The 17,883-nt window shown below is 39.0% G+C and overlaps 1 protein-coding gene across 4 annotated transcripts in view; it reads right to left on the reverse strand.

Moving 5' to 3' along the window:
- Window positions 1-1,755: 1,755 nt before the first annotated feature.
- Window positions 1,756-17,883, reverse strand: part of LOC127949499 (zinc finger protein 664-like) — a 43,509-nt gene continuing 27,381 nt past the window's right edge. For 2 of the 4 annotated variants that reach the window (XM_052546876.1, XM_052546875.1), the window contains exons 2-3: window positions 13,213-13,884; window positions 1,756-7,279 (exon numbers count right to left, since the gene is read on the reverse strand). In XM_052546876.1, the coding sequence (XP_052402836.1) occupies window positions 6,255-7,279; window positions 13,213-13,411 (1,224 nt within the window). In that variant the 5' untranslated portion in view covers window positions 13,412-13,884 and the 3' untranslated portion in view covers window positions 1,756-6,254. Of the gene's footprint in view, window positions 7,280-13,212; window positions 13,885-14,583; window positions 14,682-17,883 lie in introns of those variants that run through there. The other 2 variants (XM_052546874.1, XM_052546873.1) reach the window with 2 other exon arrangements.

Genomic DNA, 17,883 nt, shown 5'->3' on the forward strand with positions numbered 1-17,883 from the left:
TGATGAGCTTTTACAACGGTGTTACCCAGCATGCAACATTTTGTTGATTGTCACCACTGTTGAGAGTCATATGCTGGTTCTTGATGTCTCTGTGTGTCTGCAGAGTAGAGGAGCTTAAATTTTGTATGCACTTAATAGACTTTAAATTCACTCACTGTAATTGTATTAAATGCTGACGTTCTACGGAGTTGATTATGCAAAGCTCAAATAAAACAAATGTTAATTTTACTGTAATCAGACAAGGTCATGATTATTAGCTTATCTAAACTATTAACTTTTATCCCAGTGGATTCAAAACATTCAAATAATCACAGAAGTACTGGGTTGCAAAGTCACCATAAAACAACAATCTGCAACATAAAGCAGCTGTCTGTTTTTGCACAGGTAAAAGTACTGGAATCAGCTGAAATATATCACTTCTCAAACTAAATAAATGCTCTTATGTAGTAATGGCAAGATGAAGCCTCATGAAGCTTTAAAGGTTCTATGACATGAAAATTTCACTTTCTGAGGTTTTTTAACATTAATATGAGTTCCCCTAGCCTGTTTATGTATATGTAGCCTGTCCCCAAGTTTCTAGAAATTAGAATCGGTGTAAATTGAGATTTTTCTATCTTTCTCTGCCTTTGAGAAAATGGAAGCTCACACGGGCTGATCTTGAATCTCCTCTTTGTGACGTTGTAATGAGAATAGTTACCTCCCCTTTCTCTGCTTTGCCCGCCCAACTATTTACATATAATTCAGTCGCAATGTCAGCACAGGTGTTTCAAACAGAATTTTATGATATGGATTCTACAGCACCGGCACAAACAGTAAGTAACAGTGTTCATTAATGCCTGATCTGTGATCAGTGATTTCTGATGTGTAGCTAATCATTCAAGTTCACACAGACTTTCTTTCTAAATCGTTTAATACTGTTTATGCATCAGTGACTAAACGATCAACTTCACGTTGTTTCTCTTAGTAGCATGAAACATATCTGTTATTTAAATTGTGATTTAACTGCAGAGAGCGATCAAAGAACGCTTGCTTTTTTCCAGAGCTGTTACACATCGCGAGTATATCTGCACTCTTGCCCAAACTGCCGTTACAATGAATGACGCTGTTATGCTGCACAACGGAGCTCTTACTGTATTCATGTGTTTGCTGTTAGCTGTGGTGAAAGCATTTTGTGAGATAACGTGTTGCAATAATGACGAGATCACTGCATCCACGCGATAAACAGACTCTGTCTACTCAATGCTCATCACTGCAGCCTTTCATGTGATGGGGAAAAGATCGAAAAAAAAATAATTATATAATCAACACTTCCACAATTCGTTAATCTCGACAGCTGTAATAGTAAAAAAAAAAATATATATATATATATATATATATATATATATATATATATATATATATATATATACATATATATATTTGAGAGGGGTTTCACATGTAATATGCATTTCGAATGCAAAGATGTCAGCCAATCACAACAGTGGTGGTTTCACAATACCACCTGGTGGCCAACAAGTGTAAAACAAGCAGATATATTACAGACAGAGGTGTTAAGTCCAGGGGTCAGAAAGTAAAAGTCCTGCCATATTTTTGTTCCACCCATGAACTCAACATTTCCTTTCAGATTTCCGTTAACCGTTTAGATTGTAAGTTAACATTAACTTACCTGGTCTGCACCAGTTGCTCAGCACTTATAACATATTACCAATCATTTCAGCAACTTTTAAATACTTTAGACAGAATGAATAAATAGCATTGCTAGCACCATTTATTTATTGACAAAAACAGAGTAAAATACAGAGTCTAAAAGTGCGGTCACATTAATTAACCATGCTGGGCGATATCCCGCGTGTTAAATTCAGTCATTTGTAAAGTTCTCTTCACTCTTGGGAAGTTTGAGTGAAAGTGGGAAAAGATTGTCTATTTGAAAACAGTTTTCAATGCGTTTTCGCCGCGCTAACCAACAGAAAGCTGATTGATTTACTGTAAGGTAAAGTTACGTGACTAATGTGCTTCAGCTAAATTTATGGACACAACATTTCACAAAATGTGCCCGCAGTATTAAAAAGACAGGTGCAGGAAACATTGCTTTTGTTAATAAAGAGCCTTACATCACACTAGCTAATTTAAATAACGGACGTCTTTAATATCTACGCATAAAGTGTTAAACACATCGGTCTACACATATTGTGTTAAATAATGTGTGTAAACAAAGTAGTTTTAATCTCTAAACTACACATACATATGTGTAACAGGTTATTCTTTTCTACACAATTTTATTCAGCATTGACGCAAAATGTGTAAATTACAGTGTTACACATGAAGTGTGTTCTTTAGAAGTTAGAAGGGCAGAGTTCAGGAAGGAGACAGCTGTGGGGAAAATGTGTTCCTGAATCTTGTGGTGCTTGTCCGGAGGCTCTTTAAGCGCCTCCCGGAAGGCAGGAGGTTAAACAGTCTATGGTCAGGGTGAGAGGAGTCCTTGAGAATTATGCAAACTCGACGTAGACAGCATTTCCTCTGGATGTCCTCAATAGCAGGAAGTGGTGTGCCTGTGATGCGTTGGGCAGTTTACACCACCCTCTTCAGTGACTTGCGGTTCGCAGCTGAGCAGTTCCCATACCAGACTGTGATGCAACTGGACAGGATGCTCTCAATCGCACACCAGTAAAAGTTCACCAGGATGGCTGAAGACAGCTGGTTCTTCTTCAGTGTCTTGAGGATGAAGAACCGCTGGTGAGCCTTCTTGACCAGCCTGGAGGTGTTTGTAGTCCATGACAGGTCCTTAGAGATGGTGGTTCCCAGCAACTTGAAGCTGGAGAAACGTTCAACAACCATCCTGTTAATGTGGATGGGGTCATGTGTGCTTCCTTTTTTCTTCCTGAAGTCCACAATGAGCTCCTTTGTCTTGCTGGTGTTAAGGAGCAGGTTATGTCAGCGCACCATGTGGCCAGGTGATGTACCTCTTCCCTGTAGGCAGTCTCATCGTTGTTCCTGATGAGTCCAATCACCGTGGTGTCATCTGTAAACTTAATGGAGTTGGAGTTGGATCCATGCACAGGCTTGTAGTCGTGGGTGTAGAGGGAGTAGAGGAATGGGCTCAGCACACAGCCCTGTGGTATGCCGGTGTTAAGTGTGATGGTGGTGGAGCAGGTGTGGCCTGACCTAACATGTTGGACCAGAGGAGACAAAACAGCCAGCTTTTCTTGCAATGTTTGTGGCTTACCCTCCTTGTGAAGGGTGTCAATTGCAGGCGTTTCCACCGCAGGAACTTTACCCAGGAACTAGGAACTTTGGCTTGGTACTCGGTGTGTTTCCACTGCAGGAACCAGGAACTAAATAAAGTCTTGGTTAAAAAAATGCCCCTCAAAAAGTCCCTGCTAGCGAGGTAATACTTTTTCAAAGTTCCAGAACTTTCTGGGGCGGGACTTGGGCGCTAAGCATGCTGATTGGTTGAGTTCACGCAGCATTGGTTGGGTTCAACCACCATTTATTCAGATCATTTTCAAAATATTACTGTTATTGTGTCTTGAAGTGTAATTTTTTAAGTATTTCAGGCGAGAATGTAGTTGTTTAAAACTCAAATCTATGGTTGATTTATAAAGACATCGCCGATCTCAGAGACGGTCAGCTCCACGCGATCAGCGGGAGCTCAGTCCTCATGTATCCGCCGAGAGCAGCCTCACCTCGGCTAGACCTTCTGATGTGTGCCGCTGGCTGTGATGTCTCTTTAGTTGTTAAACATAACGTATAATTCGTTTTGGGTAAATCTAACAGGTTATCTTTGGTCTCTATTCAATTTATCTATATGTTAAAATGAAAATAAAAAAGGCACATTTATATAATATTTAGTTTTATTGTAATGACTGTATATACACATTTCCTGTGGTATTTGATATCCCACTTCATTTTATTGTAAATATACAGAGAGAAAAATTGCAGTAGCCATGGTCAGCTGACTGAAGTTATCAAGTAAGTTAATGTTTGCAGATTTACCAGATTTGCGTCATCGCGGACATCACACTCCCGAGTCTAATGCACAAAGTCTGAACTACCGAGGATGCTGTCCAAAATCAGTGTACTTTGTATTGAGAAACGCGCACAGGGGTCCGTAAACAAGCCACACTTTTATTGTCTGGACATTTTTTTTTTATCTCTCAGATCGATTCTAGGCCATTTAAAGGCTTATTTAGAGGTTTTTAAACTGGGAAATGACCATTGTTTGCCTGTCTTCAGTAGTTATGGTCAGCTTGAACACAAAATTGTTCTTTTTGATTGTTATGTGGAGTCTCATTCTATGTTTACTCTTCTATTGACCATTATCCTGACAGCATTTACCTTTCTATGAGATGATATTTTGCTGTTCTATGATTAAGCCCATTTTTTTATATTTTAAGTAAGATATTCAGTACATAAAAAGTGTATACGGGGGAAATTTTTTTTATCACATTAATGTCACAAACCGATAAAATAATGTGGCTGATATCTTAGACCCTGTATTTAATGCATTATTTCCTGCATAGATGCTTCAGATGCGCACTTTTCACCATGATTGTTTTTAAATGCTTGAAATATTATTGGAAACACTTCGAAATGGAAAATACAGTGAACTGCAACATCTGCAGGGCAAGTGTATCATATAATGAAATCATTAGTTAATGTAAAATAATGTAACAGAATCTTTGTTCGCCCATATTTTAGCGTGTTGTTAAAGGAAGATCACATCCACAGTGGACCTAGTTCGAGTTCACGTGTGCATTTATAGGTCTACATTAATTGGAAATGCCAAACTCTTAATAATGACAATATTTAATGATTTTGACAATATCTCTGGCAATAGTCCTTACATACTAGACTTCTTTTAACACACTCCATCTTATCGCCTTATTATTATTTTTTTTTACACAATGTTGTCCAGTTACTTGTTTCCATTAAATAAGCATTATTTTATTTATCTGTAAAGCTGCTTTATGTTTGATTTATGTTGAACTGTTTAATGCAGATATCTTTTTGGTAACCAAGCTCTCAAATAATGTTAAAATGTGGATTTAGACTTATCGGCCAACATATTAGTTATCGGCTTTCATATTTAAAGAATTATCGGTTATAAGTAGCAGCCTAAAATTTTCTTATCTGTGCATCAAAATGAAGAAAAAAAAATAGCTTAATGTTCATATTTTTCATTGCTGGCGCTGATACAGGATTGATGTGCTCTGTTTTTGTTCGTTTGTCCTGTCTTTAGTTATATTCCTGCAATCAGTTTCTCACCAGGGACAAATTGCTGGACATTCAGCACCACACATCTCCCAATATATTTTTCAACTATTCTGATGTTCTGCTGGACATTATTGACGGTGGAGCAGCTGTGTTGATCACACACTTCAGGACGTGAAGATGGGGAAAAAGAGCTGGCGCACTCGTGATTTTGAATGCTGTCGCCTGGCATCCATCTGGCAAATCTCCGCTCTCTACCCAACAAAACGGACAAACTCCTGTTGTCCCAGACAAATAAGGATTTCTCACACTCTGCTGCCCTGTGTTTTATGGAAACTTCGCTAAACGACACCATTCCAGACAGCGCACTCCATCTGCTGGGCTTTCAGCTGTTCCCAGAATCAACGGGGAAATCGTGAGGCAGCAAGACATGCTTTCACATCAACGAAAGTTGGAGTACAGATGTAACAGTGTTAAATAAGATGTGCTATTCATATCTAGAAACTCTAATCATTAACTGCAAGACAGAACAACACCACCCTGACTTTGTTCTAATCTTTCTTGGGGGCTTTAATAAAGCAAATCTCTCCAGTGAACTCCTGAACTCCTTCTGTGGCATCCACACTGATATTCTGCACATCAGGACAACTGTGAGTAGAAAATGTAATGTACATAATAATTGTTGGAGTTATTTAATTCTTTTATTAACTGTTAATGTTGAGTGATCAGTTTGTAACCAATAGTTCATGCTCTTGGCTCCATAAATGAAAATATTTCCAAAGTAAATGAAAAAATAAAATAAAATGACAAATAACGCGACTCACTCTCTGGTGTGGAATAGCCTACTGTACGAAGAGTGAAATCACTCAGTGATCCTGGACTAAACACTGCTCAGAAATCCAGTTCAGCTGTTGTATAATATATGGTTCATGTTTTACATTTAAATCATCATTTGTATGATGTTACTGTCATATATCACTTGGCATGAATGATGAAAGCAACTGCCAAAATAAAGCCTTTACTGACAGACCAAGACATGAAAGTCACTCTGATGATTCTGGAGCAGTTTGTTCTTTAGCGTGTTTGTTCTGGTGGGTCTGAAAACTACCTAAATAAGCGAATCTCTCGCCGCAGATGGGGCAGGAGTAAGGTTTCTCTCCTGTATGAACTCGCTGATGGACCTTAAGGACGTCAGATCGAGCAAACGTCTTTTCACACTGTAAGCATTTAAATGGTCTTTCACCGCTATGAATTATTGTGTGCATCTGTAAAGCAACACCCCTTCGGAAACTCTTGCCACAAACACTGCATTGAAATGGTTTTTCTCCAGTGTGGATTCTCTGATGTTCTTTAAAATGAGTAGAATTTGAAAAGCTCTTCCCGCAGTAGGAGCACAGATACGGTTTCTCTCCGGTGTGAATCCTCTCGTGAAGATTCAGATATGATCTTTGACGGAATCCTTTGTTGCAGTGTTTGCACTGAAACGGTTTCTCGTCAGAATGGATTTTCTGGTGTGACTTTAAAGAGCTTGAGTTTGTGAAGGCTTTCTCGCATTCACTGCACTGAAACGGTCTCTCATTGGTGTGCAAACGCACATGTGTCCTCAGATGTGATATGTGGTTGTAGGTCTTCTTGCAGTGAGGACACTTGTATGGTCTTTCTCCCGTGTGGATTCGCTTATGAGCATCAAGACTTAATTTGGTGCTGTAATACTTGTCGCATTCGCTGCAGTGGAAAGACTTTTCACGGTGTGTATTCATGTGAACTAGTAGTTTAGAAAAAATTAAAAACAATTTCCCGCACTGTTTGCAGTGAAACTCCTTCTTCCCGCTGTGCTCTTTTAAATGAAGTTTCCTCTCTTCTACGGTAGGAAAGCTGATGTTGCATATCTTACAGTTGTAATCTTTCTGTTTTGGTTCTGTGTGTGTTCTCTCGTGTCTTGCTAAATGACCCTCTGAACTCAGTGATTTTCCACAGGTGCTGCAGGAGAAACTCTTGGTCTGCAGCTGCTCTTTTGAAGTTGAGACTGTTTCTTCATCTCCATCAGAAGATGAGCCACCATTGACATCTGAAAGGAACAAAACTTTAATTAAACAACTTTAAAATATACTTGATTAAAGTTAGTCTGCATAATGCTCTTACATTCTTTTTGCAATTTATTAATAATTATTATGATTCTGCTATATCGTCCATATCGCTGCTTATATAACACTTGCATTACCAAGGCAAGGACTGACGCATTTGTAGGGGTGCACGATAAATATCGGCCAATAATTAATTTTAACATCTCCTCAGTAAAGCCGGTTCTCTAATCAGCAGTAAATTCCATCAGGTGCGTGATTTCACACAGAGAAGCTGTTACTACACAGAGCCGTTGTTAACTGAGAAGATGTGCAAATCAGTGCAGATAATGAATTTGGATTTGCTTTGTGAATTCTGTAAGTAGTTTGCCTATAGTTTATTGTTGGTGTAAAAAAAACGAGCAGCATTTATCCGCCATGTTAATCAGTAATTTTACACATGATAAAAACTTGCACTTAATTTGCTTGGAAAATACTTGCGAATACGGCAGTCATATATATATATATATATAAAAAAAACGTACAGTAGCCAAGCCTAATAATAATTTGTCTATATTAAAAGTATTGTTCTTAACAGACCTGCGTGTTTTTTTTTTTTTATCACTAGTGCAGTGTCTGTTCTCGGAGCATATAAGCCCTGCCCACATGAGGCACGCCGCTATTGGCTCGCGCTGTTCTGTAGTTATTAAAAGTTTATTCATTCTGAACGTGTCGCTTGTCCATATTGAACGAAAATTCAACTGGATGAATGGTTCTCAACACAATATAAATGCAAACAGACTGACACACAGAGAATCCTGCCTTTATTAGAGAGAATAATATGGTCAGCACCTCCCTCCGCTGCTTTGAATATTCGGTGTTGATAACTACCAAAGATTCAAAGCTCAAAGACTGGTATTCGGATCAGCCCTACATTAAATATTTATTAATCATTGGCTTGTTAGGTAGTTAATTTATGTCCACTGCAACAATATTCATCACTGTCAATTATAGCAATGACTTAATTTTTTAGGCTTACATTTGTCATTCCTGAAACAGTATACGTGGACAAACAAAATGTGGATTATGTGATGAACATTTTTCCTGTTATAATGGGAAGACCTGTGAGCACATACAACTCTGTAAACCTATTAGTTCTGAGTGGTTAACTAACCTACAGTAAACACTTCTAATCTGAATCTGATCACCTTCTAACAGTATGCCTCATGGCCATTAGTCATGTTTCCATCTCCTTATCTTCCAACCATTTGCACAGAAACGCTCCGGTTACTGATGTAACCCTCGTTTCCTGAGATAAGGGAACCAGCAGTCCTTTGTGGTAGAGCAACTCTTTTAGGGCATTGCTGATTAAGCTCCCATTGGGGCACCATACATGGCTCCACAACTCTGGCCGGGGATGCCAAATCATGCCTTTTGCGTACGAGAGAAGGACCCTCCTCAGTAGAATGGGCCATGGGGCTCCTGTTGAGAGCTGCACTAGCTTTGGGAAGCAGGCCTGGTACTTCCAGAGTGGAGCCACTAGGAGGAGAGAGCACTTGATACTCTCGCCTGACGACCTGAGCAATCAGGGCGACTGGGGAAAAAGTGTACAGATGAGCACCGGCCAGTTGTGGGCCAGAGCCTCTCACTGTACTGAAAATTATGATGAGCAGTGAGAGTTGTCTTCTGAGGAGAAGAAGTCAACCTCTGCCCTTCGAAGATTGACCAGATTTTTGAACCATTTGAGGATGCATGGCCTATTCTGAGGCTGCCTTGCCTCTGGACAGCATACATGCAAAAAGGTTCAATCTGCCTGGCACATGAACCACCCTTAACGAGAGGAGTTCTTTCTGTGCCCAAAAGAGGAGGTGACTAGCCATCCTGTACAGAGTGTGTGACCTGAGACCACCTTGGTGATTGATGTAGGCCACCACCGTCATGCTGTCTGACCGACCTTAAGCCCTGTTCGCCCTAGCAGCGACTTTTGTCACTGCATGTCATGTCACTGCATGTCATGAGGGGCTGGCGATGAGGTAACTATTGGGTGTTTCTAAGGTTTCTTGCTGCTAAGTACATACATTTTTTAGGCAAAATACTAAATTTAATCTAAATCTAAATTAAATACATGCAAACAAAATAAATGAGAAACAGAACCTACCTTCCTCCATTGCATTTATTTATCTACAGCTGAGAGGAGAAAATCACATGAGCTCTACTATCTTCTTTCCTATTGGCTGATGCTTCCAAAAGTTGCTCTTCATTTGAATAAAGTGGTAGGATTCTTAACTTTGTCAAATCGCCAGAGATCGCCAGCTCTTGATCAAAATGAATGCGATAGTGTATCTTTGCTGTTGCGGGGCTTAAGATGTGGTGCCCCTTTAAGGCTGGTAAGACTGCTTTCAGGTCTAAGGAAACCAGCAACATTTCTATGCAGTTGATATACTGGCGTTGCTTTTTGGGGCTGAGCAGGAGCCGAATGCCAGATCGCCCTCCAACCGGCAACCCCAACCCAGTTATAGGCATCTGTTGTAACCACCTGCCTTCTGAAGGTCAGTCCTAACCGCATCCCTGTTTCAAACAGGCGAGAGGTCGTCCAGGGGCAACAGCTCTAACACAGCAGTGGTTTACCCTGACGCAAAATTATCCTAGTCACCAGGCATGGGATGAAACACAGGCCAAAATAAGAGGCAGCATGTGGATCAGGCCTAGAGGTAATACAGAGGCACCGGCCACCATAAGGCAGAGTAACCTCGGAGAAACCTTGAAGGGATATATCATTCCCGGTTTGAGATATACCGCTAATTGCTGAATAGTCAGGGATCCTTCCTGCATAAGCCAGTCCAAAGTTGTTCCCAGAAAGACAGCCTGCTGGCTGGGTAACAGATAATTCTTCAGTGGAAGTGCTCTAAGTGGCTGAGCAACAGCTCTCTGTGAGCTGCCAATTCTTATTCTGATCGGGATAGAAACAACCAATCATCAAGGCAATTCAATATGCAGATTCCCATCTGTCTCAGAGAGGAAAGAGCTGCATCTATGCACTTCGTAGAAGTGCGCAGGGCCAGAGACAGTCCGCATGGAAGAACTGCATAACCATAGGCACCTAATTTGAATCTCAAGAACGGTCTGTGATGGAAGCTATATAGATGAGAAAATAAGCATCTTTCAGATTCACCTTTAGAAACCAGTCCTAGGGGCAAATCTGCACGAGGATGCATTTCAAATTTAACATCTGAACCACCATCTCATAAGTGAGCAATTCAGATGTCTGGGGTCTAGAAGAGATGTGAGCCCACCATCTTTCTTTGGAACAAGGCAGTAGCGACCAAAAAAGCCACTAGAGGTATTGTTTCCACAGCATGAGCGAACTAGAGTGAGTAACTTCCTCTTCTGTAATTAAAACCCAACTGGAGGGGAGGAACCTGAGAGTAGGAGAGGAGGGAATGCCTTTATTAGGAAGTGATCCACAAGCAAGGCCAGACTCGAATGCCTTCAGTGAATGCCAAAGCATTCGTCTCAGTGAGCGGGCGGCTCTGAGTGCCGCCCAGACAGATGACGCACTCACCTTCTGCCTCGTAGCACAACATTTGAAATCTGTTCTTGATATTTGCTCTTTTAAGTGCCAGATCAGGCTTCAGCTCAGACTAAGGGGCCGGTCACATATCATTTCTTCTGTGCGCTCAAGTTTGTTATTTAAAATGTAGAAGTGCGGTGCGACATTTCAACTTTTCAGAATGCTGCAGGTGCACTGGGTCATGTGACAAGAACCAACCAATCAGCATCATCCTTTCTCATAACAACATTGAAAGCTCAGCCAAGTTGAAGGAACCGGTGTTCACGGCTGTACAGGGATAGCCATTTTTTAAATAAATTTAGTTGCAATATTAAGGGCCTTATTTTTTTCTAAATTGATGTATCAACTTTAATAAGTTTTAAGACCCTGCAGAAACCATATGCAAAACAATTATAGAGTGATATTTGGCCATATCCAGCAGCTTTACAAACAAGCACAGAAAACCTGGAGCTCTTAAAAGAGCACATTTTTAATCCCACAATAAAAAAACAAATAAAAAAGAACCTGTACATTTTTCAGCACTACTAATTAGTGATCGACCGATGTATCTGTTTACCGATATTTTTCCCGATATTTAAGCATTTTCCCATAATCGGGTATCGGTTTTGTAATATCGGATTCGCCGATTTACGGCGCCATCTTGTGGCCGTTTTGAGATTTCCGCCATTGCAGCCCGGGCGTCTGAGGAGATCAGTCAACAACAACTCAGTGCATTGGTAAATATATGTTCTACTCGGTTTGCTTTAATTAATCAACTTTATTTAACATAACAGACATGCACAAATGAGATCTGAGACATAAATTCCTGATATAGTTAATTTATGCAGCTTGTTTCTAAACAATTGAGACGAACTCATTGAGTCACGTAGTGTAATTCATCATGTCCTGCCCCAATAAAGACGTATCTTTACATGAATTAAATAAAACAGACATGAATGAGTGCATGTTGAAAATAAAAGCGTTGAATTTAATTCTCTATCTGTTGTATTTGCTCACCATTAGTCTAGAAGAGAAAGTTTGTTCATATTGCTTAGCAACTGACGGATGATCTGGAGGCTTAAGCACGGCCACTGAATGAAACTTTTGACAAGATTATCTTGTTTAAACACCCTAGATTATATTATCATTTACTACATAACAATTATTTCGCTAATGCACATATAGGCTACATATACCGCTTTGTGGAAATTAATTATTTATTATCTCCATGCGCGATTGCGGTTGATTAAGTTATAGTCAAACAGCACTTTGTCAGTTGGCATTTCATGATTTAACGTTAGATTGAATCTAGATCATAAAATGCCAACTGACAAGTGCTGTTTAACTTTATATAGTCTCGGGAAAAAAGTTCGTTCATATTGCTCAGCACCTGACTGGGTTGATGATCAGGAAGCCTCAAGCAATGCTACTGAATGAAACTTTTGACAAGATTATCTTGTTTAAACACCCTAGATTATATTATCATTTACTACATAACAATTATTTCGCTAATGCACATATAGGCTACATATACCGCTTTGTGGAAATTAATTATTTATTATCTCCATGCGCGATCGCGGTTGATTAAATTATAGTCAAACAGCACTTTGTCAGTTGGCATTTCATGATCTAACCTTAGATTGAATCTAGATCATAAAATGCCAACTGACAAGTGCTGTTTAACTTTATATAGTCTCGGGAATAAAAGTTTGTTCATATTGCTCAGCACCTGACTGGGTTGATGATCAGGAAGCCTCAAGCACGGCCACTGCATAAAATTTTTGAAGGAAGCAGGCTTACAGGGCAGAATGCTGAAAGACTCTGTTTTCTACACTAAAACCTAGTTCTGCTTAACTGGGAGTATTAAGTTACACTACTATATAGCTATGCACTCCTAAATAGCCCTCCCGCCCCCACCAATATGTTAGAATCATTTTTGTGCTTTATTTTTTTTGCCTCATCAAAGCTTTTATTTTAAAACAAAGACACTTAGTAACAGTGCGCTTAAATTTTTTGGACTCAGACCCCTCTATTTATTTGTGTATGAATATAATGTTTTTTTTTTTTGTATGCAAGGAGGGAGTGATTGTTATAAATAAAATGTTTTTTTCAGCTCATTTGTGTTGTAATAATTGTCAGAAACAGAAGTATAACAGTAAATAAATATCGGTTCTGCATATCTGTTATCGGGTACATAAACATACAAATAATCGGTATCGGTATCGGTTATAAAAAATCAATATCGGTCGATCACTACTACTAATATTTTCCATCATGTTCTCAAATATCTCAGAACATTTACACTATCAATCAATATAAACCTGATCCTGCAGTCTCTGATGACATTCAAGTGTCATGAAAAAACTAAAAGTCATAAAAGGAGAAACAAACCTGGAGGAATGAATTCTTCATCATCATCATCCCCATTATCCTCAGTACAATCTTCATCATCCTCCCCATTATTCTCCTCCTCCTCCTCATCAGTGTGTTGTTGTTGTTTCTCTGTGGTGGTTTCTTCTCCTCTGCTCTCGATCAGGTTCCTGCAGTCCACCAGTTTGACGGAGCACATCTTCAGCGGCGTCTGCAGCATCTGCTGTTCTCCAGCGTTACAGTCAGAGGTTTGATCAGTGGATTCATGATCCTGAGCGTCAGTATAACAGAGTAAAGTGAGGCTGAGCTCTGAGTCCTGTGTGTCTCTGGATCTCTGATCTCTGACGCTCCAGACTGAATCCTGAGCTTCTGTCCCATCAGTCTCACGCACCCAAACCTGCTCCACATCCTGACAAACACAATCAGTAATATATCTAGTGAGAGTATGATTAACAATAAGACATTGATTCACACAACAATCAGTCCATATTAGCAGCTAAAGATGAAATGAAGATCTGTTCAAACCTCTCTGTTCAGTTTGTCTCCTCTTTCTCTCAGCTTTGCCTCCAGTGAAGCCACCTCTTTCTTCAGCTGACAGATTTCTGTGATGAAATCCTCAATATCCAGCATGGACAGATCAGTTCCTACTGATTTACAGCAGACCACATCCACCTGCGCTTTCATGATCAAAATCTGAACACAAACACTTCATGATTATTGAAAGACGCATTCATAAATGACTGATAAAACTAATTTACGTAAAACGTTTCTTCAGATTACCTTAATTTTATTATATTTTTAAATATATATATATATATATGGTATTATTTTACTCAACTAAAAGCTAAAACTGTGTTTACTGGAGTCAAGTAAAATTATTTATCATAATTAACTTAATATTGTAAATGTGACAACTAATGTGCCAATCTCACCAACCTTTCTTTATATTATTCATATAATTTAGTAAAATCTGCCTTCATAGGGCAAGTTAATAAAGTTACTACTAATTATTAGTTAAAAGAATATTTATGATAACTTACTTATGGTTTTCTACTTAATGTCTGGGATAATGATAAAACAGCCAAATCTAAACATAAAAAGCATTCAATAAAACGTTTCAAAGTGCAAAACTTTTCATAACAAAGATTAAAAAACAAGTGCTCAAGAAATCATAAAAATTTTATAAACGAGACTTTTGCTTATACAATGATGCATAATATTAAATCGCATTTAAGACACGTTTAGCTGCTGGATTTGAAGTATTAAAACATGATATTGAACTCGCTTCTCTGTAAAACATAAATCATCGTCCGACACACAGTAGCGAGATACGATAAAGCACACGGTCATAATCTCTTAAAGTACATTATGCAGTAAATTCACATAACCGACCTGAAATACGTTAATCACACAGCAGCAGAAAGAAAACCCGCACTACTTCCGTCGTGAGCTCTGCGCGAGACGCAGCAACATGTGACGCACTTCCGCCCCCTGCTGGACTGGAGCTGGATATTACTTCAGTTTGATGAAAATGAGCGCATTGACAGACAAAGGATGGTTGTAGGTAGGGCTGGACTGCGACAAAAGTCAAACTTTTTTGAACAGTAAGACTTTTTTACGTTTTTTAAATAATTATCTTATGATCACTAATCCTGTATTTATTTGATCCAAAATACATGAAAACATTTTCAAGTCTTCTACTTGAATTTTGAATTGAATTTTAAAATTGAATTTATTCCTGCAGTTTCAGAGCTGAATTTTTACCATGATTACTCCAGTCACACGATCCTTCAGAAATCCTTAAAATATGCTGATCTGCTAATCAAACAATCATGTCTTCTTATTATTATAATATTGAAAACAGCTGAGTATATATTTTTTCAGGATTCTTTGATGAATAGAAAGTTCAAAAGACCGGCATTTATCTGAAACAGTTTTGTAACATGTAACAATATATAATTTAAAGCATCCTTGCTAAATAAGTTTTAATATATATATATACTTATTCCAAGCTTTTAAATAGCACATATAATGTATAATGCTACAAAAGTTTTTTTACTTCAGAAAATGCTGATCTTTGGACTGTTCAAAAATGTTTGACTGGTAGTGTAGGACTCTGCATGTAGCCTTACTACCCTATGCATCACACTCGTATCACATATTGTTTTGGATAAGAAGAAAACTCAGGTCTAACAATATTGTGTTTATTATTATTTTTATTATTATTTTAATTTAGCTTTATTCACACTGGCTCATGGAAACCTCTATGAACACAGACTTGGCCAAAAAATCGCAGGGGACTAATTTATGTTTTATTAAAAAGGGTTTACATATTCTACACTCATGGCGTGCACACACTAGGAAAGGTTTAGAAGTCCCTATAAAGCACTTCACCAATTCAATGACTCTCTTCTCCTCCTGCCTGCCTCTTTGACCTGCATCTCTCGAGGCAGAACAAGCCTGTTCTTGATAATGCGCTGTGAAAACTTGGGAAAAAAACGATAAGGAAGATGGGGTGAAGCGATCTTTATTTAGCCAGAACAAAATACATAATTGCTCTGTCTATTGCGCATTGTGATTGGATGTTTACACTGTCAATATAGAAGACAAACCAATGGGGCACTGGCTGCTCACTGTCCAGCGGGATGGTCCTCGACAAAAAACAAAACAAGGCCCCAATATACTTCAAACGAAATCGAAGAACAAACTGATATGACGTCATTTCGACAAGTTTTCCAAAGCCATGAAAAGAATGAAAGGAAAGAGTAAAGATATAAGGTAGTAAGTACCAAACACATGCATTTGGAATAAATGTTTCACTCAGCCTCTTCAAACTACTTTTTTGCCCCGAAATTGGACTGTGGAAGAGCACAGCTGGAGCAGAAAAGCGAAACTTCTGTTCAGGGTTTCAAGTGCAGGTCAGTTTCATCTGTAAAGATGCTATTGTAGTTTTGACTTTGTTTACTTAGTCAAGCAGCACATTGCTCACACTCACTCAAAATACTGTATAAACGATATCATTATCTATTGTAATGTTACAGTAGTAATTTAGCAGACAAATAATCATATTTTATCATAGGTTTAGGGGGAGCTAGTGCAGACAAAAACACAACCCTTAGGAAAATTAATGTAGCCTATGGCATGGCACTAACCATAGTTTAACCATGAAATTTGTAGTAAAAATAAATACAAGTGGTAATTAATTTGCCAAAAAACTAAAATGCACTTACAAAACATGGTAAAAGTCAAATAAAAATCTTCAGTATTAAAGTCATGAGAGGATGGATGGATAATGGAAGTGAAGGTGCAGTTCAGGAGACAACTCTTAATTATGTTGAATGTCCCCAACCTAAGGAGTTAAATCTTTATAATGTCAGGTCCATACACAAAATAGGGTTGTCCATGTTTCAGAATGTTTTGTGAGATTTCCCAGCCTAATTGTTTTTTTTTTTTTTTTTGCCAGTCCGCACCTCATAGAAATTAATGGCGCAGACACGCAGTTTCATTTACCACATAGGCCTACTGAAGCTCGCAGTGTTTTCAGCCTCTGCTGCCTCAATTTATGAGTACATGAACACAAACATAATCTCTAAAACTGCTGTGCGTCTCTTCATGAGCATTTTACTTATTTTGAGAAAGTATCATCATATCATATACAAAGAGACAGCAGTTTAAAAAAAATAAAATAAAATAAGCTTTACAGGAATTTAGTACACAAAACAGGACACATGCTTATTAGATAACCGTATTTGAGTTTATATATATGCTTTTATTTTTTTCCCAAACCATTGTTAGATGCAGTGTTTGTTTGCAAAGATTTGGTTTCAAAAACAGTATCTATAAACTATTTCTTTTGATTTTAAATCTGCATTGAACTTAATCATGGTATAAATGTTTGAAAATTATTAACAGTTGCAAATAAACATTCATTAGAAATTTAGAAATGTAATCTTGCTACTGGGGTTCTTCAAGGCTCAGTACTTAGACCACTTCTCTTCTCCATCTCCATGACATCATGTAGATGAGGGAAGTCGTGGCCTAATGGTTAGAGGGCTGGACTCCCAATTGAAAGGTTGTGAGTTCAAGTCCCGGGCCGGTAGGAATTGTGGGTGGGGGGAGTGAATGTACAGTGCTCTCTCCACCCTCAATACCACGACTTAGGTGCCCTTGAGCAAGGCATTGAACCCCCAACTGCTCCCCGGGCGCCGCAGCATAAATGGCTGCCCACTGCTGCGGGTGTGTGCTCACAGTGTGTGTGTTCACTGCTCTGTGTGTGTGCACTTCGGATGGGTTAAATGCAGAGCACAAATTCTGAGTATGGGTCACCATACTTGGCTGAATGTCACGTCACTTTCATTAGGATCTGTCATTCAGAAGCAGGGCTTTTCTTATCACTGCTACGCTGATGACACCCAACTCTACTTCTCATTCCAACCAGATGACCCGACGGTAGCTGCTCGCATTTCAGCCTGTCTGACATTTTATAGCTGGATGAATGACCATCACCTTCAGCTTAACCTTACGAAGACAGAACTGGTGATTCCAGCTAACCCATTGCTTCATCACAACTTCTCTATACTGCTGGGTTCGTCAACCATTACTCCTTCGAGGACGGCCAGAAACCTAGGAGTTGTGATGGATCATCATTTAAGCTTCACAGACCACATTGCTACAACGACCCGGTCCTGCAGG

Source organism: Carassius gibelio, chromosome B1 (genome assembly GCF_023724105.1).
Source record: "Carassius gibelio isolate Cgi1373 ecotype wild population from Czech Republic chromosome B1, carGib1.2-hapl.c, whole genome shotgun sequence".
NCBI lineage: Eukaryota > Metazoa > Chordata > Actinopteri > Cypriniformes > Cyprinidae > Carassius > Carassius gibelio.